Source organism: Callionymus lyra, chromosome 5, assembly GCF_982586985.1.
Source record: "Callionymus lyra chromosome 5, fCalLyr1.hap1.1, whole genome shotgun sequence".
NCBI lineage: Eukaryota > Metazoa > Chordata > Actinopteri > Syngnathiformes > Callionymidae > Callionymus > Callionymus lyra.
In genome coordinates this window covers 7,035,154-7,056,353 of record NC_141822.1, presented here as the reverse complement: position 1 = coordinate 7,056,353, position 21,200 = coordinate 7,035,154, and the positions used below count along the sequence as shown (strand labels likewise).

General features: G+C 35.9%; 1 protein-coding gene across 1 annotated transcript in view; it reads right to left on the bottom strand.

The window, feature by feature from the left end:
* Positions 1-2,129: 2,129 nt before the first annotated feature.
* Positions 2,130-21,200, bottom strand: part of ccbe1 (collagen and calcium binding EGF domains 1) — a 47,731-nt gene continuing 28,660 nt past the window's right edge. Inside the window, exons 3-11 of the mRNA XM_087790639.1 lie at positions 20,771-20,823; positions 20,396-20,530; positions 18,733-18,870; positions 16,561-16,670; positions 12,422-12,530; positions 12,221-12,351; positions 9,601-9,636; positions 2,680-2,715; positions 2,130-2,567 (exon numbers count right to left, since the gene is read on the bottom strand). Coding sequence (XP_087646765.1) covers positions 2,292-2,567; positions 2,680-2,715; positions 9,601-9,636; positions 12,221-12,351; positions 12,422-12,530; positions 16,561-16,670; positions 18,733-18,870; positions 20,396-20,530; positions 20,771-20,823 — 1,024 coding nt within the window. The 3' untranslated portion in view covers positions 2,130-2,291. The remainder of the gene's footprint in view (positions 2,568-2,679; positions 2,716-9,600; positions 9,637-12,220; positions 12,352-12,421; positions 12,531-16,560; positions 16,671-18,732; positions 18,871-20,395; positions 20,531-20,770; positions 20,824-21,200) is intronic.

Here is a 21,200-nt window from a genome sequence, read left to right as displayed (position 1 = left end):
AAAAAATTGCTGTATGTATTGGCTACTGGAAAAAAACAATTTCCCGAAGGATACCTCATGAGGGATCAATAAAGTTTTACCTTACCTTACCTTAAGTTAAGATTACATTTTGAATAAACAAAATCTGATCTTTTTTCTTCTTTACCGCAATTAAAAATGCAAAACATGCTCCAAAGAAGTCGTTATTATACATCAAATACGTCTCTTTAACTATTTTCAACAACCACATTTGATTTGATTAAAGATATAGTTTGAGTTCAGAGAGCGACTTTACTTGAGGAGGTAAATTTTCGGCTGAGGAAACACTGAGCTCTAGTGGTCAAAAGCAGGTATTGCGACAATCACGACAAACTGTATTTTATCATCATATAAAACATTCCAGATATGTGTATTAATTAAAGAGAAATTAAGAAATACGTAATACCAGTTAAAATTTAAATCATAATGTATTCCTGACTAGTTCTGGTCTCTTTATACTCCCAGGATGATTTCATGTCGACGGACAGTCATCGTAGGAGTTTGTTGCTCAAGTGTTAATCCAAAGGTTGCCTGGATTAGTTCATGGGAAGGATGACGTCGTCGATGCAATCATTTAGATGAATGAGGCCGTCCAGATGAAGCGAATGTAACATCACTCAGAATCTTATCTACCACAGGAGTTAAGATTACATTTGGAATAAACAATAATCAATTACAAGCTTTGTGGAATGTGCCTGTTCCTGATCAAAGTTTAAAAGCAGTTATTGATCACTTATTAGAGATTTAGAGGCTGAGAAAGCAACACCCCTTCGTTAAAAATAAAGGTTAAAAAAAAAAGCCACAGATGTGTTGGGTTCTCTTGACTTGATGTCAAAACTAGCTTATAATGTTATCAACCTTGCAATGAAATATGCCTCAAAATTGTACAGTTGGAATTGGACCCGAACTTTTAGCCAAGACGGATGATGTGGACATTCTCAGCCTCACTTGCCAGCTAATAAATATTTGGTCGTGGTTTCTATGCTGTGGTTTCTTTTATTGGTGCGGGGGTGGGGGTATTAAGAAAGAAGGTGATGACCGGGACAATTGTTGTGAAAGTCATCCAGCATAAAATCAGCACAAGTTTAAAAGTCTATTATTATTATTATTTATAGAATGCGGCCACGTCCAACAATCAGTTAGCAGCTTCTTTGTAAACCCAACTCTTCCCTGCAGGACGCTGGTCTGCGTTTTCCAGCAGTGAAATCATTTGGGGCCACACTATATTTCATTGACTAGCTGGAGAGTTCAAGTGGGATCGGAGCAAGTGTTAGAGAATCACAGGCTTGTAATGAGGGTGTTGTTGATTCAGAAAGACTCAAGAATCTGTCAACTTTTTTTTATTAAAATGTTTCCTTCACTTACATCCCTTATGTACTTGTGTCTTTTGTTTATCTTATAACAAATTGAAACTCTCTTTTAAAAAAAATCCTATCTTTGAAATGTCTCCCTCTAGTGTAGAAACAATCCCAATAAATGGTTGGAAACGTATTTAATAATCTAATAATCTGTCGTTATCATTTTTTCTTAAAACAAATTAAAAACAATTATTCCACATTTAATGACTTAGCCACAGGAACTTTTGATTAAAATGTTCATACTTAAGTTTTTATTCTATTGTATTATTTATACATACCTTTTTTTTGGTTTATTTTTCCTTTGACACATACTTGCTAGTGAATCAGTTTAACTTTTATACTGAATAAATAAATAAATAATGGGTTTAATTAAATGTGTTATGGTAAGTTTTTGCAAATAACTGTACTTTAACATAATTGTTTCCAAAAAATAACAAGAACAAAATGGATTATTCTAACGTTTTCCATTTTTTATTTTCATTTTAATTATTATTTAAAAAAGTTAACTTTTATGCTGAATAAATAAATAAATAGTGGGTTTAATTAAATGTGTTATGGTAAGGTTTTGCAAATAATTCTACTTTAACATAATTGTTTCCAAAAAATTACAAGAACAAAATGGATTATTCCAACGTTTTCCAACTTTTTTTTTCAGTTTAGTTATTATTTTAATGAGTTGACCAGTTGGAAATGTGTGAGTAATCAGTGATTAAAAACAAAAGAACATATTGTCCACAAATCAAAGATTAATGTTGATTTATTTTTCATAATATAGTTTATACAAGTTGAATTTAAAAAAATAAGAATATCTTGTGTATCATAGAAAAATAAACATCTGTGATAAAAAAAAGAGTTAGTAACACTGAGTATTTAAATAAAAAAGACAATATGTACATCAAACAAAGAACTCGGAACTCAATAATCCCATTCAACGCCTTTTCTCTCTCGCGCTGGTTTCTTCTTCTTGTTCCTCCGGGTTCCTCCCCCGGACCTCTGAGTCTGCTTGTACTCCTCGTCGCCGGAGCCAAAGTCCAAATTGTCCAGCTTGTCCGCCCAGCCATCCGGGGCGCCTAGAGAGTCCTCGTCGGGAAAGTTCGAAGGTTTGTCGTACAACTTGCTCTGTAGTTCGGTGATGTCGTTCCGAATGTCGGCCATGAGCAGGAGGAGGAAATCGAAGGAGCCTGGCGGTCCCTGGAACAGAACAGGAACAGGTCATCGTCCTTTATGGAGTAGGTGGGATCAGAAAAGGTATGCAGGACAGGATCAGGTTTTTATGAATTAAACCTAAACAAGTGTGTCTTACTGGTGGCCCCGCTGGCCCAGGAGCTCCTCTGGACCCCTGGAAGGAAACAAGAACATGAGGAGACAATATCAACACATATCTATATAAGTAAGTAATTAAGTAATTCATATTTGTAGAGCGCTTTTCCAGACATAATAAACAGACAAAACGATACAAATTGAATGTTACTTACATTTAGTGTTTTTATTGATCTCTGTTAATATTGTACTGATGTGAGCCAGGAAGATTCTAAATTAGCTTTGAAATCATTATTCTATTGAAACTTCCCATCTGATTTCTAAACTAATAGCGCCATCTATTGAGCTACAAAAATATAGGACAGTACGTCCTTTAGCTTCATTAGCACATTACTACCTACTAGCAGTGTTTCTTGGCAAGAATCTGTCGTTGCGATAAATATCACGATACAGGAGCAAAGATACGATATATCGTGATACTGTAGGAACAAGTATATATGTGTGGTATTGTCGAGTACTTGGCTCTGGTGTTGTGATAGTGTAGTAACAAGGATACATGTGTAGTATTGTTGAGTACTTGACTCTGGTGTTGTGATAGTGTAGGAACAAGTATATATGTATAGTATTGTCGAGTACTTGGCTCTGGTGTTGTGATAGTGTAGTAACAAGAATATATGTGTAGTATTGTCCAGTACTTGACTCTGGTGTTGTGATAGTGTAGTAACAAGTATATATGTGTAGTATTGTTGAGTACTTGACTCTGGTGTTGTGATAGTGTAGTAACAAGGATATTTGTGTAGTATTGTCGAGTACTTGACTCTGGTGTTGTGATAGTGTAGTAACAAGTATCTATGTGTAGTATTGTCGAGTACTTGACTCTGGTGTTGTGATAGTGTACTGACAAGTATATATGTGTAGTATTGTCGAGTACTTGGCTCTGGTGTTGTGATAGTGTAGTAACAAGTATATATGTGTAGTATTGTTCAGTACTTGACTCTGGTGTTGTGATAGTGTAGTAACAAGGATATTTGTGTAGTACTGTCGAGTACTTGACTCTGGTTTTGTGATAGTGTAGTAACAAGTAGATATGTGTAGTATTTTCGAGTACTTGACTCTGCTGTTGTGATAGTGTAGTAACAAGTATATATGTGTAGTATTGTTGAGTACTTGACCCTGGTGTTGTGATAGTGTAGTAACAAGGATATATGTGTAGAATTGTCGAGTACTTGACTCTGGTGTTGTGATAGTGTAGTAACAAGGATATATGTGTAGTATTGCCCAGTACTTGACTCTGGTGTTGTAGTATTTACAGACCACATGACTCTTGACGAAGTCGTAACTGATTTAATTTGTTTTCAAACCAAAATATGTCCAAACATCAACTTTAAAAGCGCCTGGAGTCGACTGTATCCTCTCGTCCTCAGTGGAGGACTAGCATAAATCTTTCGCACTGACACTTGCAATGTGTTTCAGAAGTTTTTAGGTAAAATGTCCTCACGTCGAGGCTTCGATCCAAGAAGGATGTTACAGACGAGCAGTATAGAGGTATTCAGATGTTTTTAAGTGTCTTTTTGGACAAAGATGAAGACAACTGAGCTCCAGCCGCTACATTAAAATGAACAAAATTTTTTGTCTATAACTCTAAAAAGAACAGATTACTCTGAAAATAATCCCAACCCTTAGTCGACATGAGTGTGAGTAGAAAATGAGTGAATTTAAATTTTGGGTGAACTTGATCACTTAAAGCTGTGGAGAACGTAATGAATGCTGCCATCTAGTGGCCGGGAGTTTCATTTCAACATAATAATGAAGAAATGTAGTGAATATTTGCATGTTATTTGTTAATACAGAAATGTAACCATCTCTTTTACTCACGCCTTATGGAAATATAAACTATAAGATAACTATGTAAATAAAAAAGTATAAATAAAGCCAAAAACTATATTCTATACAGTGCACTGCTGCGTTTCAATACAATGAATCGGATAAAAACATCTCAATATTTAGGCATCGTCATTTTCTCACGTCGCTACAACCTCCAGTACTCCAGCTCTGATGTTTTGTTATAATATTGTAAGTAAAAAACCTTTTTTATTTGTTTTTCTTTACAGAGTTAAATTGAACTTCAAGAAACAAGGTTTCTCAAGTGTGAAGGATTCTGGTCCAATGATCTGCTAAAGACTGGCAGCGACTTGACGACCGGGGTCAGGCTCCAGGTCAGCGCGAGGCTGTGAGTGTTTTGGCAGATGGTTCGGATTTGTAACTCTGAGAGGCAGATTACCATCGACCTCCAATCTATCCACACAAACAAGCCGACAGCGGGAGCGAAGACGAGCAAAGTCAACAAGGCCGATGTAACAACGTTGTTCCAGACTGACAGGTAAAACAAGATCCAAAACATCATCGTCCCGGTTCTCAGCGGCTCAAATGTATCACAACGAGGACGTAGCGAGGATCCTGTGAGTGTAAATATTTTGGTTGCACGTCCAATTTAACTTGTTTGTTTGACCATCCAACAGACTTCCTGTCCAATCAAAGTCAGTCCAGGGTCGGCCGTACTTCATCGTCTCGTCTGAATCACTCGACTGAACCATCTAAGCTCTCTGCCTCTCATCGCAACCGTCCTGACATCTCAGTCCAGAGAAGTGTTTTGATCCAAAGACTTGAAATTGTTCTTTCTATGACCAAAGAGTTGAAACTTTGAAGAGTTCTTTCAGTGAGAAGGGTTTTTGTTCTCAGGGTCAGCTGCTGTTTTGAGAGAATAGAAATGAAGCAATGTGGGAGAATCTGAGCGATACACTAGTCTCATGACAATATTGGATACTATATATATTTATATATATAGATATATATATCTATATATACTCAGCTTGATACAATTCAATATGATATATTCAGCTCACGATACGATACGATTCGATTTGATTAATTGAGCTCATGATACGATTTGATTCGATATTTTCAGCTCATGACACAATTCAAAACAATATATTTACCTCACAATACGATATATTCAGCTTATAATACAATTCAATACGATATATTCAACTTATGATACAAATCAATACGATATATTCAGCTCATAATACAATTCAATACGATATATTCAACTCATGATACAAATCAATACGATATATTCAGCTCATAATACAATTCAATACAATATATTCAACTCATGATACAAATCAATACGATATATTCAGTTCACGATATGATTCAATACGATATATTCAGCTCACAATACGATATATTCAGTTCCCGATATGATTCAATACGATATATTCAGTTCACGATATGATTGAATACGATATATTTAGCTCGCGATATGATTCAATACGATATATTCACCTCACAATACGATTCAATACGATATATTCAGCTCACGATACGATTCAATACAATATATTCAGCTCACGATATGATTGAATACGATATATTCAGCTCACAATACAATTCAATACGATATATTCAGCTCACAATACGATTCAATACGATATATTCAGCTCACGATATGATTCAATACGATATATTCACCTCACAATACGATTCAATACGATATATTCAGCTCACGATACGATTCAATACAATATATTCAGCTCACGATATGATTGAATACGATATATTCAGCTCACAATACAATTCAATACGATATATTCAGCTCACAATACGATTCAATACGATATATTCAGCTCACGATATGATTCAATACGATATATTCACCTCACAATACGATTCAATACGATATATTCAGCTCACGATACGATTCAATACAATATATTCAGCTCACGATATGATTGAATACGATATATTCAGCTCACAATACGATTCAATACGATATATTCAGCTCACGATATGATTCAATACGATATATTCAACTCACGATACGATTCAATACGATATATTCAGCTCACAATACGATATATTCAGCTCACGATATGATTGAATACGATATATTCAGCTCACAATACGATTCAATACGATATATTCAGCTCACGATATGATTCAATACGATATATTCACCTCACAATACGATATATTCAGCTCACGATATGATTCAATACGATATATTCAGCTCACAATACGATTCAATACGATACATTCAGCTCACGATATGATTCAATACGATATATTCACCTCACAATACGATTCAATACGATATATTCACCTCACAATACGATATATTCAGCTCACGATACGATTCAATACGATATATTCAGCTCACAATACGATTCAATACGATATATTCAGCTCACAATACGATTCAATACGATATATTCAGCTCACAATACGATATATTCAGCTCACGATACGATTCAATACGATACATTCAGCTCACGATATGATTCAATACGATATATTCACCTCACAATACGATTCAATACGATATATTCACCTCACAATACGATATATTCACCTCACAATACGATATATTCAGCTCACGATACGATTCAATACGATATATTCAGCTCACAATACGATTCAATACGATATATTCAGCTCACGATACGATTCAATACGATATATTCAGCTCACAATACGATTCAATACGATATATTCACCTCACAATACGATATATTCAGCTCACGATACGATTCAATACAATATATTCAGCTCACGATATGATTGAATACGATATATTCAGCTCACAATACGATTCAATACGATATATTCAGCTCACAATACGATTCAATACGATATATTCAGCTCACGATATGATTCAATACGATATATTCACCTCACAATACGAATCAATACGATATATTCAGCTCACGATACGATTCAATACAATATATTCAGCTCACGATATGATTGAATACGATATATTCAGCTCACAATACGATTCAATACGATATATTCAGCTCACGATATGATTCAATACGATATATTCAACTCACGATACGATTCAATACGATATATTCAGCTCACAATACGATTCAATACGATATATTCAGCTCACGATATGATTGATTACGATATATTCAGCTCACAATACGATTCAATACGATATATTCAGCTCACGATATGATTCAATACGATATATTCACCTCACAATACGATTCAATACGATATATTCAGCTCACGGTATGATTCAATACGATATATTCAGCTCACAATACGATTCAATACGATACATTCAGCTCACGATATGATTCAATACGATATATTCACCTCACAATACGATTCAATACGATATATTCACCTCACAATACGATATATTCAGCTCACGATACGATTCAATACGATATATTCAGCTCACAATACGATATATTCAGCTCACGATACGATTCAATACGATACATTCAGCTCACAATACGATTCAATACGATATATTCAGCTCACAATACGATTCAATACGATATATTCAGCTCACAATACGATATATTCAGCTCACGATACGATTCAATACGATACATTCAGCTCACGATATGATTCAATACGATATATTCACCTCACAATACGATTCAATACGATATATTCACCTCACAATACGATATATTCACCTCACAATACGATATATTCAGCTCACGATACGATTCAATACGATATATTCAGCTCACAATACGATTCAATATGATATATTCAGCTCACGATACGATTCAATACGATATATTCAGCTCACAATACGATTCAATACGATATATTCAGCTCACGATACGATTCAATACGATATATTCAGCTCACAATACGATTCAATACGATATATTCAGCTCACGATATGATTGAATACGATATATGCACCTCACAATACGATATATTCAGTTCACGATATGATTGAATACGATATATTTAGCTCGCGATAGGATTCAATACGATATATTCAGCTCACGATATGATTCAATACGATATATTCAGTTCAGGATATGATTCAATACGATATATTCAGCTCACGATATGATTTAATACGATATATTTAGCTCGCGATATGATTCAATACGATATATTCAGCTCACGATATGATTCAATACGATATATTCAGTTCTGGATATGATTCAATACGATATATTCAGCTCACGATATGATTTAATACGATACATTTAGCTCGCAATACGATCTAATACGATACAATTTGATATATTCAGCTCACGATACAATACGATTCAATTTGATTTATTCACCTCATGGAACGATTCAATATGAAATTATAATGCTACGATACGATTTGGATCAATATATTCAGCTCATGATATGATTCAATACAATATATTCAGCTCGCAGTACAATCTAATACGATAGGATTCGATATATTCAGTTCACGATACAATTTAACATGATATATTTGGACCATGATACAATACGATTGGAAATATTAAGCTCACGGTACCATTTGAAGTTCACGATACGATTCAGTATGAGATGTTCAGCTCATGAAACGATTCAATATGATATATTAAGCTCACGATCCAATCCGATATAGTTCGATAAACTTCAATGATATCTTGTGTTTTTTTCTCTGTGGGTTGAATTATTAGAACTGATATCCAAATTATTCACAGAGATCACATTTAACAAACTATTACCTACTTTTTTTTAAACTGAAGCTAGAAATGAAGCTAATTCGCTACGAGCTAACCTTTGCATTTGGATAAAGACAGGCATGCGGAGCAGCAACCGGATATTTGGTTCCCATTGACAATAAATGAAGCAACAGATCAGGTAAATCGTAGTAAATACAGTCAAATGATGTCGTCTACCTCATGCAAGAGGACTTAAAGAATGACTTAGCTTGCAAATGAATAAAAAACTTTTTTCTTCTTGTATATGAACTCCCTGGTTTTAACCTCAGTATAACACAATTAAAGTGTTGGATATTTAACTTTGAATTGACATCGTTGGCAGGAAAGTGAAGCACTTGGTAAACCTTTGTGCCAAACCATCAGTCAACAGTCAAACTGCTGCGAAAAAAAATCCACTCCTTCATCAACAGAGGAAATAAAAAAAAACTTTATTACCACATTGATCTCACCTTCAGACCGTCTTTACCTGGCGCTCCTGGAGGCCCCTGTGAATAGAGAACACAACATTATTGTCTATTAACTGAAATCTGTGATTTTAAAAATTGCTGAATTGAGAAGATCCAGATCAAACCTGGATTTGATTAAAAAACCCTTAGAAGACTTATTTTACACTTGTTTTTTACACAGTTGTTTGTCAAGTGTTTCACTTAAATAAACATGATTTAAGTGCATTTTAACAAAAGGAAAGAAACGTAAAGGTAGTTATTTATTTGATGGTTTATATAAGACGGAGAGAATAACAATTATGAGCTGTTAATCTGTTGTGTAATCTGCACCAGAGATTTGCATTTTTATAAGCCGTGCTCGTCAATGTAAGAATGATTGACAGCAAATAAATATTCAGTGTTTGCTCCAGGTGATGCAACCTAGCAACAGAACTCGTCAGGTGGGTCCTTTGGCGCCCTCTGAGTCGGGCTCACGAGCCCGGGCATGATGGGGATGAAGGAGTCAAATCCAGCCAACGACACAACTTTGTTTTGGACCCACTTGGGCAGCGTTTCAATAAAAAGGAACACGAGTCGACTCATGTTTATCATCGGTTGAGACTACAGTTCGGTGAAAACATAAAATGTGTTGTCGTTTGGCAACAGCAATTCTAAGGGAGTGACTATTTCGACGCTGATATTATCCAATGGAATCCTTTAAATCAGTCATTAATTTCATTAAAAAAAACAAATATTGTTGAACAAACATGATTTTTCAAAGATAATTTTCTTTTTTAAATAAAAAAATAACTGAATAACTTACTCAAACCAATAATTAATAATAAAGACTTATATTTACTAAAGTATTGGACGACAAATATTTAAGATTAACTAAATACCTGAGGGAAAAATATTCCTTTTTAACAATAACAGTTGAAATTGGATTTACATTTACTAAAAAACTGCATTCAAATGTCCAAGATTAAGTAAATATTTAACATAGAATAATGAATTATGTTATTCATTGCATCAAGTTGTATTCAGTAACTTCAAAACTGTATCTTTAGGTCACAGTGCTACAAATTGAATTTATTGAACATGTGAAAACTTATTTGAGAACTTAGTGGGATGCACAAATTGCTGCATCTACCTTACTTATGGTGCCTACAATTTTATATAGTTATTCCAACTCATATTATAGCACATTATTGTTTAATTAAACACATTTAAATTTGTTTTACTTGTCAAATTGTGTTAATTTAATTTAATTTTCATCATGTATAGTTTACTCTTATTTTATAGTAATGATTACAGTTTTTATTACACTAAAAGCTGGTAATGTAACATCTTTGTGCTATTTGTTTTAGGAAAGTCATTCACTTTTCAATTGTTTCTTTTATATTTCTTAAAAAAATGATTTCCTGTTTAAAAATGAGAATTAATTGTTCATCAATTCATCATTTTTCAAAAATGTAGAACCCCTTCAAAAAATTAAATAATAATACACGTCTTAAATAAATACATTTATATTTATAAAAAGCATCTTATAATAAAAAATTCATTTTATTTTATTTGACAGAATTTTATTAAATTAAATGTATTTTTGTCGATTATTATGTTATTATCTTAGACATTTCAGCAGTCCCAGTATTGGAGCAATACAGGTTTCCTGAGTCTGATATAATTTGATGTTATTATGAAACATTATGATGTTTCATTGTCAACCCATGTGAGTTTAAACTGTCTTCTGTATGAAAGATAAGATGAATCACTCACAGAACCGGGGTTACTCTGGTAACCTTCAGTCTTTCCGAGCTAAACATGTGTTTCTTTCCATCCAAATATTTTGTAGCACATGACTGGCAGCTTCATCAAACTCGACCACAATGACGTTTCAATACTAAGGTGCTGCCTTCAGGCGCTCTTTGACTGATTTGGTCGACTCCTTTGATCCGTCTCCCAAAGATCCGTCACGTTGGAAGGGTGAGAAAAAAAGGCAGACGTCTTTGAGTCGCAGAGATCGTACATTCATCTTCATCACTGGCCTGTCAAATATATAAACTATGCTTGTAATCTTGCCAATTTAATGTTCTTTTCTTTTAATGAACAGCATCCTGAAGCCTGTTGATACTCTGCTGATAAATATTTTAACAGCTCATGACTCTCGATGAGTTCTATGTTCTATAGTCATACTTGTACGTTGAGACAACTTCACTGTATAAACAGGGTCCCAAGACCCTTCAGTTCGGTTGAAAAAGTGACACATTTTTTTTGGTGTTGAAAGGTTGATAAATCAGCTGCACGACAGCAGAAAAACAGAGTTTCTTGAAAACGCACATATACATCTTCAGGACCTGCACATTCTCCATCCAGATCCCACACAGCGCGCCGTGAAGGGTCAACGCTTCCAGGCCAATGCTAAAACAACCATGGCCAAGGAAAACAAGGGGTCTTGGACATGCATTGACATTTTCTGTTACGCCGTTTTGGAACGTGTGCCATCCTTTGTCCGACCGAAAGTCTGCGGTTTACATTTCCTTCCTGCTGATCTCATGAAAACATAAAGATGAAACTAATTTATGTTTCCTCATGAGCCGCAACAACAGCCGAAGAACCATTTCCTTTTGTGACATCATCCACTTACCACAGGCCCCCGCGATCCCTGTTTAATGTGGGACAGGTCTGGAGAGGGTCCAATAGGTCCCATAATGCCCCGCGGCCCGGGAGGGCCCGCTTTCCCCAACTGTCCCGGGGGGCCAACCGGACCTTGCTCACCTTAAAAATCAATGAATTGTCAATACACTTTATTCAAATATATTCAATTAAATGATTAAGATCATGTTACCTGGAGCACCGGGGAGTCCTTGAGGGCCCATTAAAAACAAGGGCGACGACAGGATTTTCTCACTCGTCGTCTGCTCTGGGACGTCAGCGCTGTTCGACAGCATGGACATCTTGAGTAAGGGAAATTCAATAAGGTAAAAATAAGTTAAGAAATTCACCATCTGGGGTATAATTTTCGAGGGAATATGGATAATAAGTACATAGACATAGAGAGCCTCAAATATTGTCATATTTTATACTTTCCTCTGGCATTTTAAACTTCCAAATACGGGTAAACAAGATTGATGACATTATTTCTATTTTGCATCAGTGTATTGAAATGTGAATACTTTGATAATAAACAAGACAGACCTTGGCAAACTGGAGGATTAACATCCCTTTGACTGTATGGGGCCTTCGAAAGAGAAAGTAAAACTATACACCTATAAAAACGTTTCTGACAGCTGGACAATTTTAATTTAGTTTTAAGTTTTATTATCCTTTGTCGATAACCCGCTACGTATCTGTGTTTAAACCATTTTCTTTTTTGTCCTACTTTTCTTTTGAATATTCCTTGTATATCTAATAAATACGTATTCATTTTATTTTAATAAAAAATATCTACAATGAAATCGTTGTCTCGCTATTCATAATTAATTTGAAAACCAAATAACTGAAGGAAGAGAGAAGGTGAGAAGAGAACAAGTTCAGGCAGATAATAGGCCTGAACTGATGTCTTGCTGATTATGTAATACACGTTTTAATTTCATAAAAATAAGACATATTTGAATTCTAAAGAGGATCTTCTGCCACATTTTACATCCCCTTACATTAAAAGAATGAACTGAAATAGTGGAAATCACTCTTACTTAGTATATAATTAACAATTTAATTAAATAAATTTAAAGAAAAATAGGAAATCCTGTATTTCAATGTTCATGGGGGTCTTTTGCCCCCCGTTCGGCCTCGTTACAATGAACAAAGAAAGCAGAAATTCTGGAAATGTTTGTTTATCTGTTGATTTAAACCAAAAAAAACTCTTCTGTATCTGACTATAAGTCAAAACTTTTCTCAAACAGCTAGAACTCTGTGTGCTAATCTATAGATCCAAACTGGTGGTTAATGGCCTGGAGGCTCAAAGTGAGACTGAAGACAAATAGTTTTTAATTTGGATTTAAACAGTCAACTTGCGCAATATGCACGTACACACTCATGATGGAAAACGCACATAAAATGCATAAAATACATTAAAGGTGATCGATCTGTTGTTTAAGGGCGCCACATTGGAGACGGCAGCGTAAAGGACTGAGTTTTCAAAGCTTAGCCATTTAACTGCCATGTCACAAACACTTTTCGGAATTTTTTTTTTTATTTAATTAAGAATGTAAACAACCTTTTGTTTAATTGTGTCATGTTATGCTTGTTACAGGTGCATAAGTACAGGTTAATTTGTCTTTTTATATTTAGTTGTCTGTTTGACTTGTTAGTCCTATACAATCCTGAAGTCCTAGTAAATTATCTAGTGCCCAAAGAAATTAAATTGTTCATCCCTGGGTTAAGATGTTTCTTTTATTACTAGAGACCAATGGAGTGTCCCAAATCGCGCACTTATGCACTTACCCTTAATATTGTGTAGCAGTGTGTGAAAATGTAGTTTCCTATGTGCACTCAATTGGAACACTTAAACAGCCAGAAAATTGAGAGCGGATCGATGGACTTTTGGATGACTTTCCACCCTCAATGGTCGCCATCTTAGTGACGTGGATGACGCTACATGTAGAGCTACGTCGCTAAACGGCGTAAATGTCTTGAGAAAACACTCATTTTAACAACAAAACAACACAACTGAGACAGAACTACCCTGTCTTAATATGCGCAATGGGCAAGTAAGTGGACTGTCTTACAGTGTACGATTTGAGACACAGCACATAATTATAGTTTATTACTAAAAGTTATAAAAGGTCGTCACTGAATAAACAAAACAGAAGAAACTACACAAGAAAGTACATTTGTGAAGAATATTCACCGACTTAATTGTAATTGTTCAATATTCAACCCTTGTGTTATCTCGGGGTCAAGTTCACCCAAAGGCCTGTAAACAAATGTGTATGTGGTATCCCTTGTGTTGTCTCGGGGTCAAGATGAACGACCTCCACCACTGCATATGTATGACAACACAAGGGTTAAAAAAAAGATATCCATCAGTGGGTCAGGAACTCCTAGCATTATGGAGGAAAATCTCCTGCTTTATATTCGGCGTGAAATCTTAACTGTAGAAAAAAATGATCTCTGATCTAAGTGTAACATCATGAGGAGTTGGCTGACATCCCTCTCCCCATGAGAGCCGAGAAGAAATAATGCTAGGCACAGCAGTTTGGACCAACGGGTGCCCCTGAATTTACAGTCTAACCTTTTGGACTAACTTGCAGGTATAATATTATGTGGCAGGCAACACAAACAGTGCTTAATTTTCTACTGTATATCCAGTGTAGGAGCAGACGTCTCAATGAACACACAGCTGGAAGCAATATATCATGTGTTGCAACGCCGAGCAGCTCAGCACCGTCGCTGATGGACTTGCGGTCCGATTGGCAAAGACACTTCGGTAAAGTAGACAGAGTTAAGGTAGAGGGAAATGTCAGTTCATCTGTGCATCAGTGGACGGTTCACACTTACATGAAAATCAACGATCTGAAGTGAAAAACGTCTACAAATGTAAAGCAGTCTAGCAGCCTAATGTGTCCCGGGAGGGATGGTAACTTTTCCCGCCACATTATCCTCATGAGATAAACTTGTGTGGATAAACTGTGAAGTGAGTTTTCTGCCGAGGTGTAAATGCAGACTTTAAAGTGACAGTTCAACCACAAATTCTCATTCTAATAATTCAAACCCACCTTATGTAGACTAAGGGTTGGTAGAATTTTCAAAGTAATCTAGTCTTTTTGGAAGTAAATGCTAAAAATTAATGTTCATATGGCGGTTGCAACAGGGGCTTACTTTTCTTGGTCCAAAAAGACACTTAAAAACATCCAAATACCTCCATACTGCTCATCTGTAACGTCCATGTTGGATTAAAGCCTGGACATTATAAACTGTTTAGAAATTATTAAATAAATAGGTCTATGTTTTAAGCTCAATTGTAGCAGACAATCTGGTTATTGCTCCTGATGATAAGGTTCCAGGGTTGAGTCAATACTTGGGTGACTTAGGCCAGTCTGTCAAACTGAGCCTGAGAATCTTATCATCAGGAGCAATCACCAGTGTTTCAGTTTTGTCCACATTTAGCTGTAGAGTGTTTTCACTCAGCCATTGTTTGATTTCAAGCAAACAATTGACTAAGCTGTTCAGCCTCTGGGGCTCAGTTGGATCAAAAGCACAGTAGAGCTGGATGTCATCAGCACAAATGTGATAAGAAACATCTGGAAATCTCTGAATGATTTTACCGAGGGGAATCAAGTAAAGCAAAAACAATAAAGGACCCAGAACAGAACCTTGAGGGACTCCACACAACAGATCTGCCGAGTCAGACCTCATTTGATTGGCAGATACACTAAAACTGCGCCAAGAAAGGTAAGATGAGAACCATTCTAACACAGACCCAGACAGTCCCACTTCATCCCTCAGCTTTAACATGCTTGCATGAACTTAAAAGGGTGTTAGCTTAATTATTCGGCTGGGAAAAAAGGGCAGAAGCAGAGAAAGTATAAAAGAAACAAAATATGTTGTAGGCTTTTAAAAAGGTAGCAACTTGATTAATATTTGTCTCTAATTTAGTTTCAAACCATTCTTGGAATGAGATGAAGAAATGAGCCTATTCACGCTATTGTAGCTCTGATAATAAGGGAGTAGTTAGCGTACAACGTTTTTGGCCTTTGAGGACAGAAACAGCAGTTCAGGGCGGCTATTTTGAGGCCAAATTTTCTGAAAAATGTCAAATGTCAAGGCTTCAATACAAGAGGGACGTTGGGACGAATAAAAGTGAGCACCGGTCGCATACATTTTTGTCTATAACCCTAAAAAAGGAACAGATTACTCTGAAAATAATTCCAACCTTTAGTCGACATGAGGGTGAATAGAAAATGAGACTAATTAGAATTTTTACATCTTTAACAAAAAGACTGTTCGGTTTCACTTTCCCAGCTTGATTATTGAGAGTCTCACCTTCTGTTTCAGCTGCAGCACCGACATCTTCAGCTGGTTGAAGTCTTCACAGGACGCCGAGCAGGTTCCAGTGTTCCTGGCATTATCGGGTTTATCAAAGAGGTGGAGCGCTGGAAGGAAAGAAACAAATCCATTACTCTTTTTTCTCTCGTTTAAGCTATTTAAATACTCGTTTCAATACATGTCTCAAAACTGATCAAGTATACACTGTATATCAAAATAGTTGTGTTAAATAAATAAGGTTGTGGGTTTAGCTCCAATTTAAGATTTCCTTATTCCTTTTGCTGTCCTAAGGTACTAGTAAATGGTGTGAGGTCTGAAGTCTCTTGTCTTCAGTAGCTGGGATATCCTTTAACAACTTCCTGATGGAAATAAGTCAAATAATGAATTATTTAGTAATTATTTTATTCATTTGATGTTACAACACAGGGAAAATCTGATTAATAATTTAAAATACCTTTCTATTTATTTAAATATAAAAACATATTTAATTGTATCTTTTATGTTAATACTAAATTGAACATCACATTTCTAAAGTGCTACACAGACTATTTCTCTATCAGCAAAGAAGTAAATGTGCAATATAATACTGTCAAACACACTAATAATACATGTGCTAAGAATCTAGTCAAAATAAGTGCTTTATTTTTACATTTGATCTAAATTTTGTCACTAACTTTATTTTTTTTTAACTTGAATTTTTTGGAAAATACGTTTTTTGCGTAAGTAAGTAAGTAATTTATATTTGTAGAGCACTTTTCTAGACCAGGGTCACAAAGCGCTTAAACAATCAAAACTATACCCAATAAAATCTATACTTAAAAGATCAAGATAACACTGAGAACCACACAGGAGTCTCAGAAAATCGAGGAAAAGTCTGCATGAATAAAAGTGTCTTAAGATGTTTCTTGAACATCTGTCAAAGCATCAGGAATGAAAAAGCTGTGTGTGTTGGTCTTGTTCTTGAGTTGTCGGGTGAAAACAATGGTCGGTCACACCCTTGAATGGGCATTCATTTCTATGGTGAATCATACAATACTAGTTTGTTTCATGTGTTAACTTACAGCACGTTTTATCTACCGGATGTTTTACTATTTTCTAAATGTTTATACAAAAGAACAATATTCAGCTGTGCTGGTGGAAACTAAAGGCTGCGGGGACTATAGAGACTCAAACACATGGATATTTTGAATGAATAGAATCTGTTCAGAAGAATAAATGACTCGACGAACCCATGAACATGAATTATATATAAATCTGCTACAAAACAATTTTGAATAAAAAAAAAAATAGAACATTTTTCAGGGGAATAAAAATAGATTAATAACATATAAGTATCTCTCTTTGTTTTAATCTCGTCACAGAACTGCCAAACCAGTCATTTATGGGTGATAAAAAAGATCATTAAACAAGTGTAAACTCTAAAATAGTAATAAAGCAACAATTAGACGTGACAGGGTTGTTTATTTAAGTGTTTTTTTAAGATCCATTGATAGTTTGACCAAGAGGAATGCTTCAAGGATAAAATGCGGACCTTAATTTGATCCCTGAGGGACACCACAGTTCTTGACCCTGGTGTTTAGCTTACATTTAAATACATTGCCTGTTTCGTTAAATTTTTTAAAAACTGCCGTCAACAAACAAACCAGGTGAAGAGCTTCTCGAAAGTCGCGAGTGACTTTTGTAATTTCTCATTCCTGATTGCTTTGATAGAAAACAACGCCTCTGGTTTAGTTTCCTGTCTGCAGTTGGAAAAGCCCTGCTCTGAAAATAATGCATGTGTTTAAAGGATGAGTGGAAACGTCTGCTTCTCACTGGGTGACGGACCAGCTGGACACAACGCAGGAGCACCACCTCACCACCTTCCCTTCAAATGTCTGATGAATGCAGCGCAAGATCGTGGGAGGAAATAGCAAATCTGCCGACCCTCTTCGCACCGACGGTAACTCGATCCCGGTCACCTGGATCACTTGTGTTTTTCTTAAGCAAGTGTTGGGAGGGCGAGGGCGGCGCGGATGTTTATAAGACAAAGCAAAGAAGAGGGACGTGTAATGACTGCCATGTGTGTTTGCAGGGTTTTATATCAGCGCGGTGTGTGATCGCCTTCACACCGCGGGCAGAGGCGATGTCGAATCGAGAGAAGCTAAAAATAAAACATGAAAAACCCCTCACCTCTTTCACCCTTCGTGCATGTTTTCCCATCTTCCTCCAGGAAAAAGCCTTCCTCGCACTCGCACCTGTAGCTCCCCGCTGAGTTGAGGCAGGTCTGAGAGCAGACGCTCGTGTTCTTCTCAGCGCATTCGTCGATGTCTGTGTGGAGACGGACAAGAGCGATCGTCAGGACCTGAGAATGTTTTGAAGAATTAGGTTTTACTAGAACGATTCAAGGGCAGGGACGGGTGATCACGGAGCAACATTATGTAAGGTTATAAGGGGCCGTCAAGCCAAAATAAAGAAGCGTCAACTTGTACCACAGTTTCAATACAGAATGATAAACCGGAATAAAGGAAATATACAGCAGTGGTGTACCTCAAGGCTCGATATAAGGTCCATTCGTCATTTATTTGATCAACTTGTTTCCATAAAAGGGGCGTTATATTTTGATCCTTTTTTAATGTGGGTTTGTAGTTAAAAATGAATATACCCTGATAGTAGCAATATACACTAGTCTGGATAAAAGATGTAGTTAAAAAATGACATTGACTACCTCAAGCCTTCCTCAAATCTGCTGATGGTTCCGCGGACAAGACCAGAGCAGAGAAATCCTACTATTTTCATTTAATCTTTTAAATGTATTATGTATCAAAACGTTCTATAAAAAAATATTGCACATAGAATACATTAAAAATTTAAATTAAACTACATCAAATGCAAAAAAAAGTATTACTATGTCATAAAATAAGCTGTCTTATATTTAATTTAAAGTAAATTTAATTTATTTCTTTCTTATTTATATCACATTAAAAATTAATTAAGGAAAATATGTATTTTACCTATAAAAAGAACAAATAAAGGAAGAAAAGACAATAAACAAAAAAGATTTTTAAAGAAAGATCTTGAACAAGTTGTATGACGAGTTAAACTAGTTATAACATTGTAAGATTTTTCATAGTTGCCCAGGAAGATCCAAAAAAGTAAAAGAAAATTAAAATTAGAAAAAAAAAATGTTCATGGTATTTAGTTTGCTTTTAGTTCATGCTTACATGAACTTAAAAGGTTGCTGGCGTGAGTTTTTTGGCTGATTGCGACAAAATTAAAGTGCAAAAAAAAAGCCAAAAACAGTGGAGAACAGGAAGCTTTATTTTGTTTAAAATTTGAGCTAGACAGCTCTAATTTAGTTGAAAATCTTCCTTGGAATGAGACAAAGAAAATGAGCCTTTTCAAGCTAATAATAATGAGTAGTTAGCATGCAAGCGTTTTCAACCTTTTTGGCCTTTATGGACGAGCTCAAGGCCAAAAAAACAAATTTAGACTTAGTCCAGACACATCAGTTCAAGGCCGTCATTTTAGTTTAGTTTCGTTCATTTAAAAGGACAATGTGCAGTTACATTTAAAAGATGGCTTTACCAGATTTAGCACAATGCTAATTTCCATCTGTAGTCCTAGCAGATATTTGTAGGACCCCCCTAGATCTTGACCTTGTGTGGTTCATAGATGGAGTCAGGGGTTCCTTCAAGGGGTACTTGGACAAAATATGTTGATCGACTAGTTAAGCTGGTTAAAAAAAGTTGACTGTGGTTCATGGATGTTTTAAACGAGAACATGAACAAGCGATAAAACTATTTCTTCTGTTCAGGATCTAAAAAGAAGAATAAAAATGTTGCGCCTCACTCACCCAGACAATACGGCTTCTCTCTGTTTCGGTGGCGCTCCCGATCGTAGCGGTAGCCGGGGTAACAGGTGCACACCACCCTCCCGAAGTGGTCGGTACACTGCTGCTCGCAGGGGGCGCCGGCGCACACGTCAAAGTCTTGAACGAAAGAAAAACAAACTCAAAAAAAGGGGCTATTCCCACGTCGCCAGCAACGCGTTTCTAAATTCACGACTTTGAGTGGCATGCCGCTGAAAGTTTGCGAAAAACGAGAAAGGTTAAGCAAACCTCCGGCGCCATGCCTGTCAGGAGACGTTAAAAACCTGGTGAGGTAATGGCATGCGTAAAAATAATTGCATTAAACGAGAGACGGACAGTACAATAGGGGGATATTCCTACCTTCAGGAATGCACTGGCCCAACACAAACTTGAATCCTGGGCAACATTTCTTCCTGCAAAGTAAGAAATACTCAAATAAATGTTGATATTCATAATTAACGAAGCTTGACTTCTTAGGGTCAGTCTGTCAAACTGAGCCTGAGAAACCTGGGTGTTGTATTTGATAAAGAGATGTCTCTTGTTCAACACTGAAGAAAACTGACCAGAAACTGTTTCCTTCAACTGAGAAAAATCTCTAAACTTGGGAAAATGTTGTCACAACATGATCTGGAGCTTGTAATCCATGCGTTTGTGTCTTCTCGCCTGAACTATTGTAACAGTTTGTTTTACTGTCTTAACAAGAAGGATCGTCTCGTCTGCAGTTGATACAAAAGTCTGCAGCGAGAATTCTGACTCGCTCAAGTAGAAGAACTCACATTTCCCCAATCCT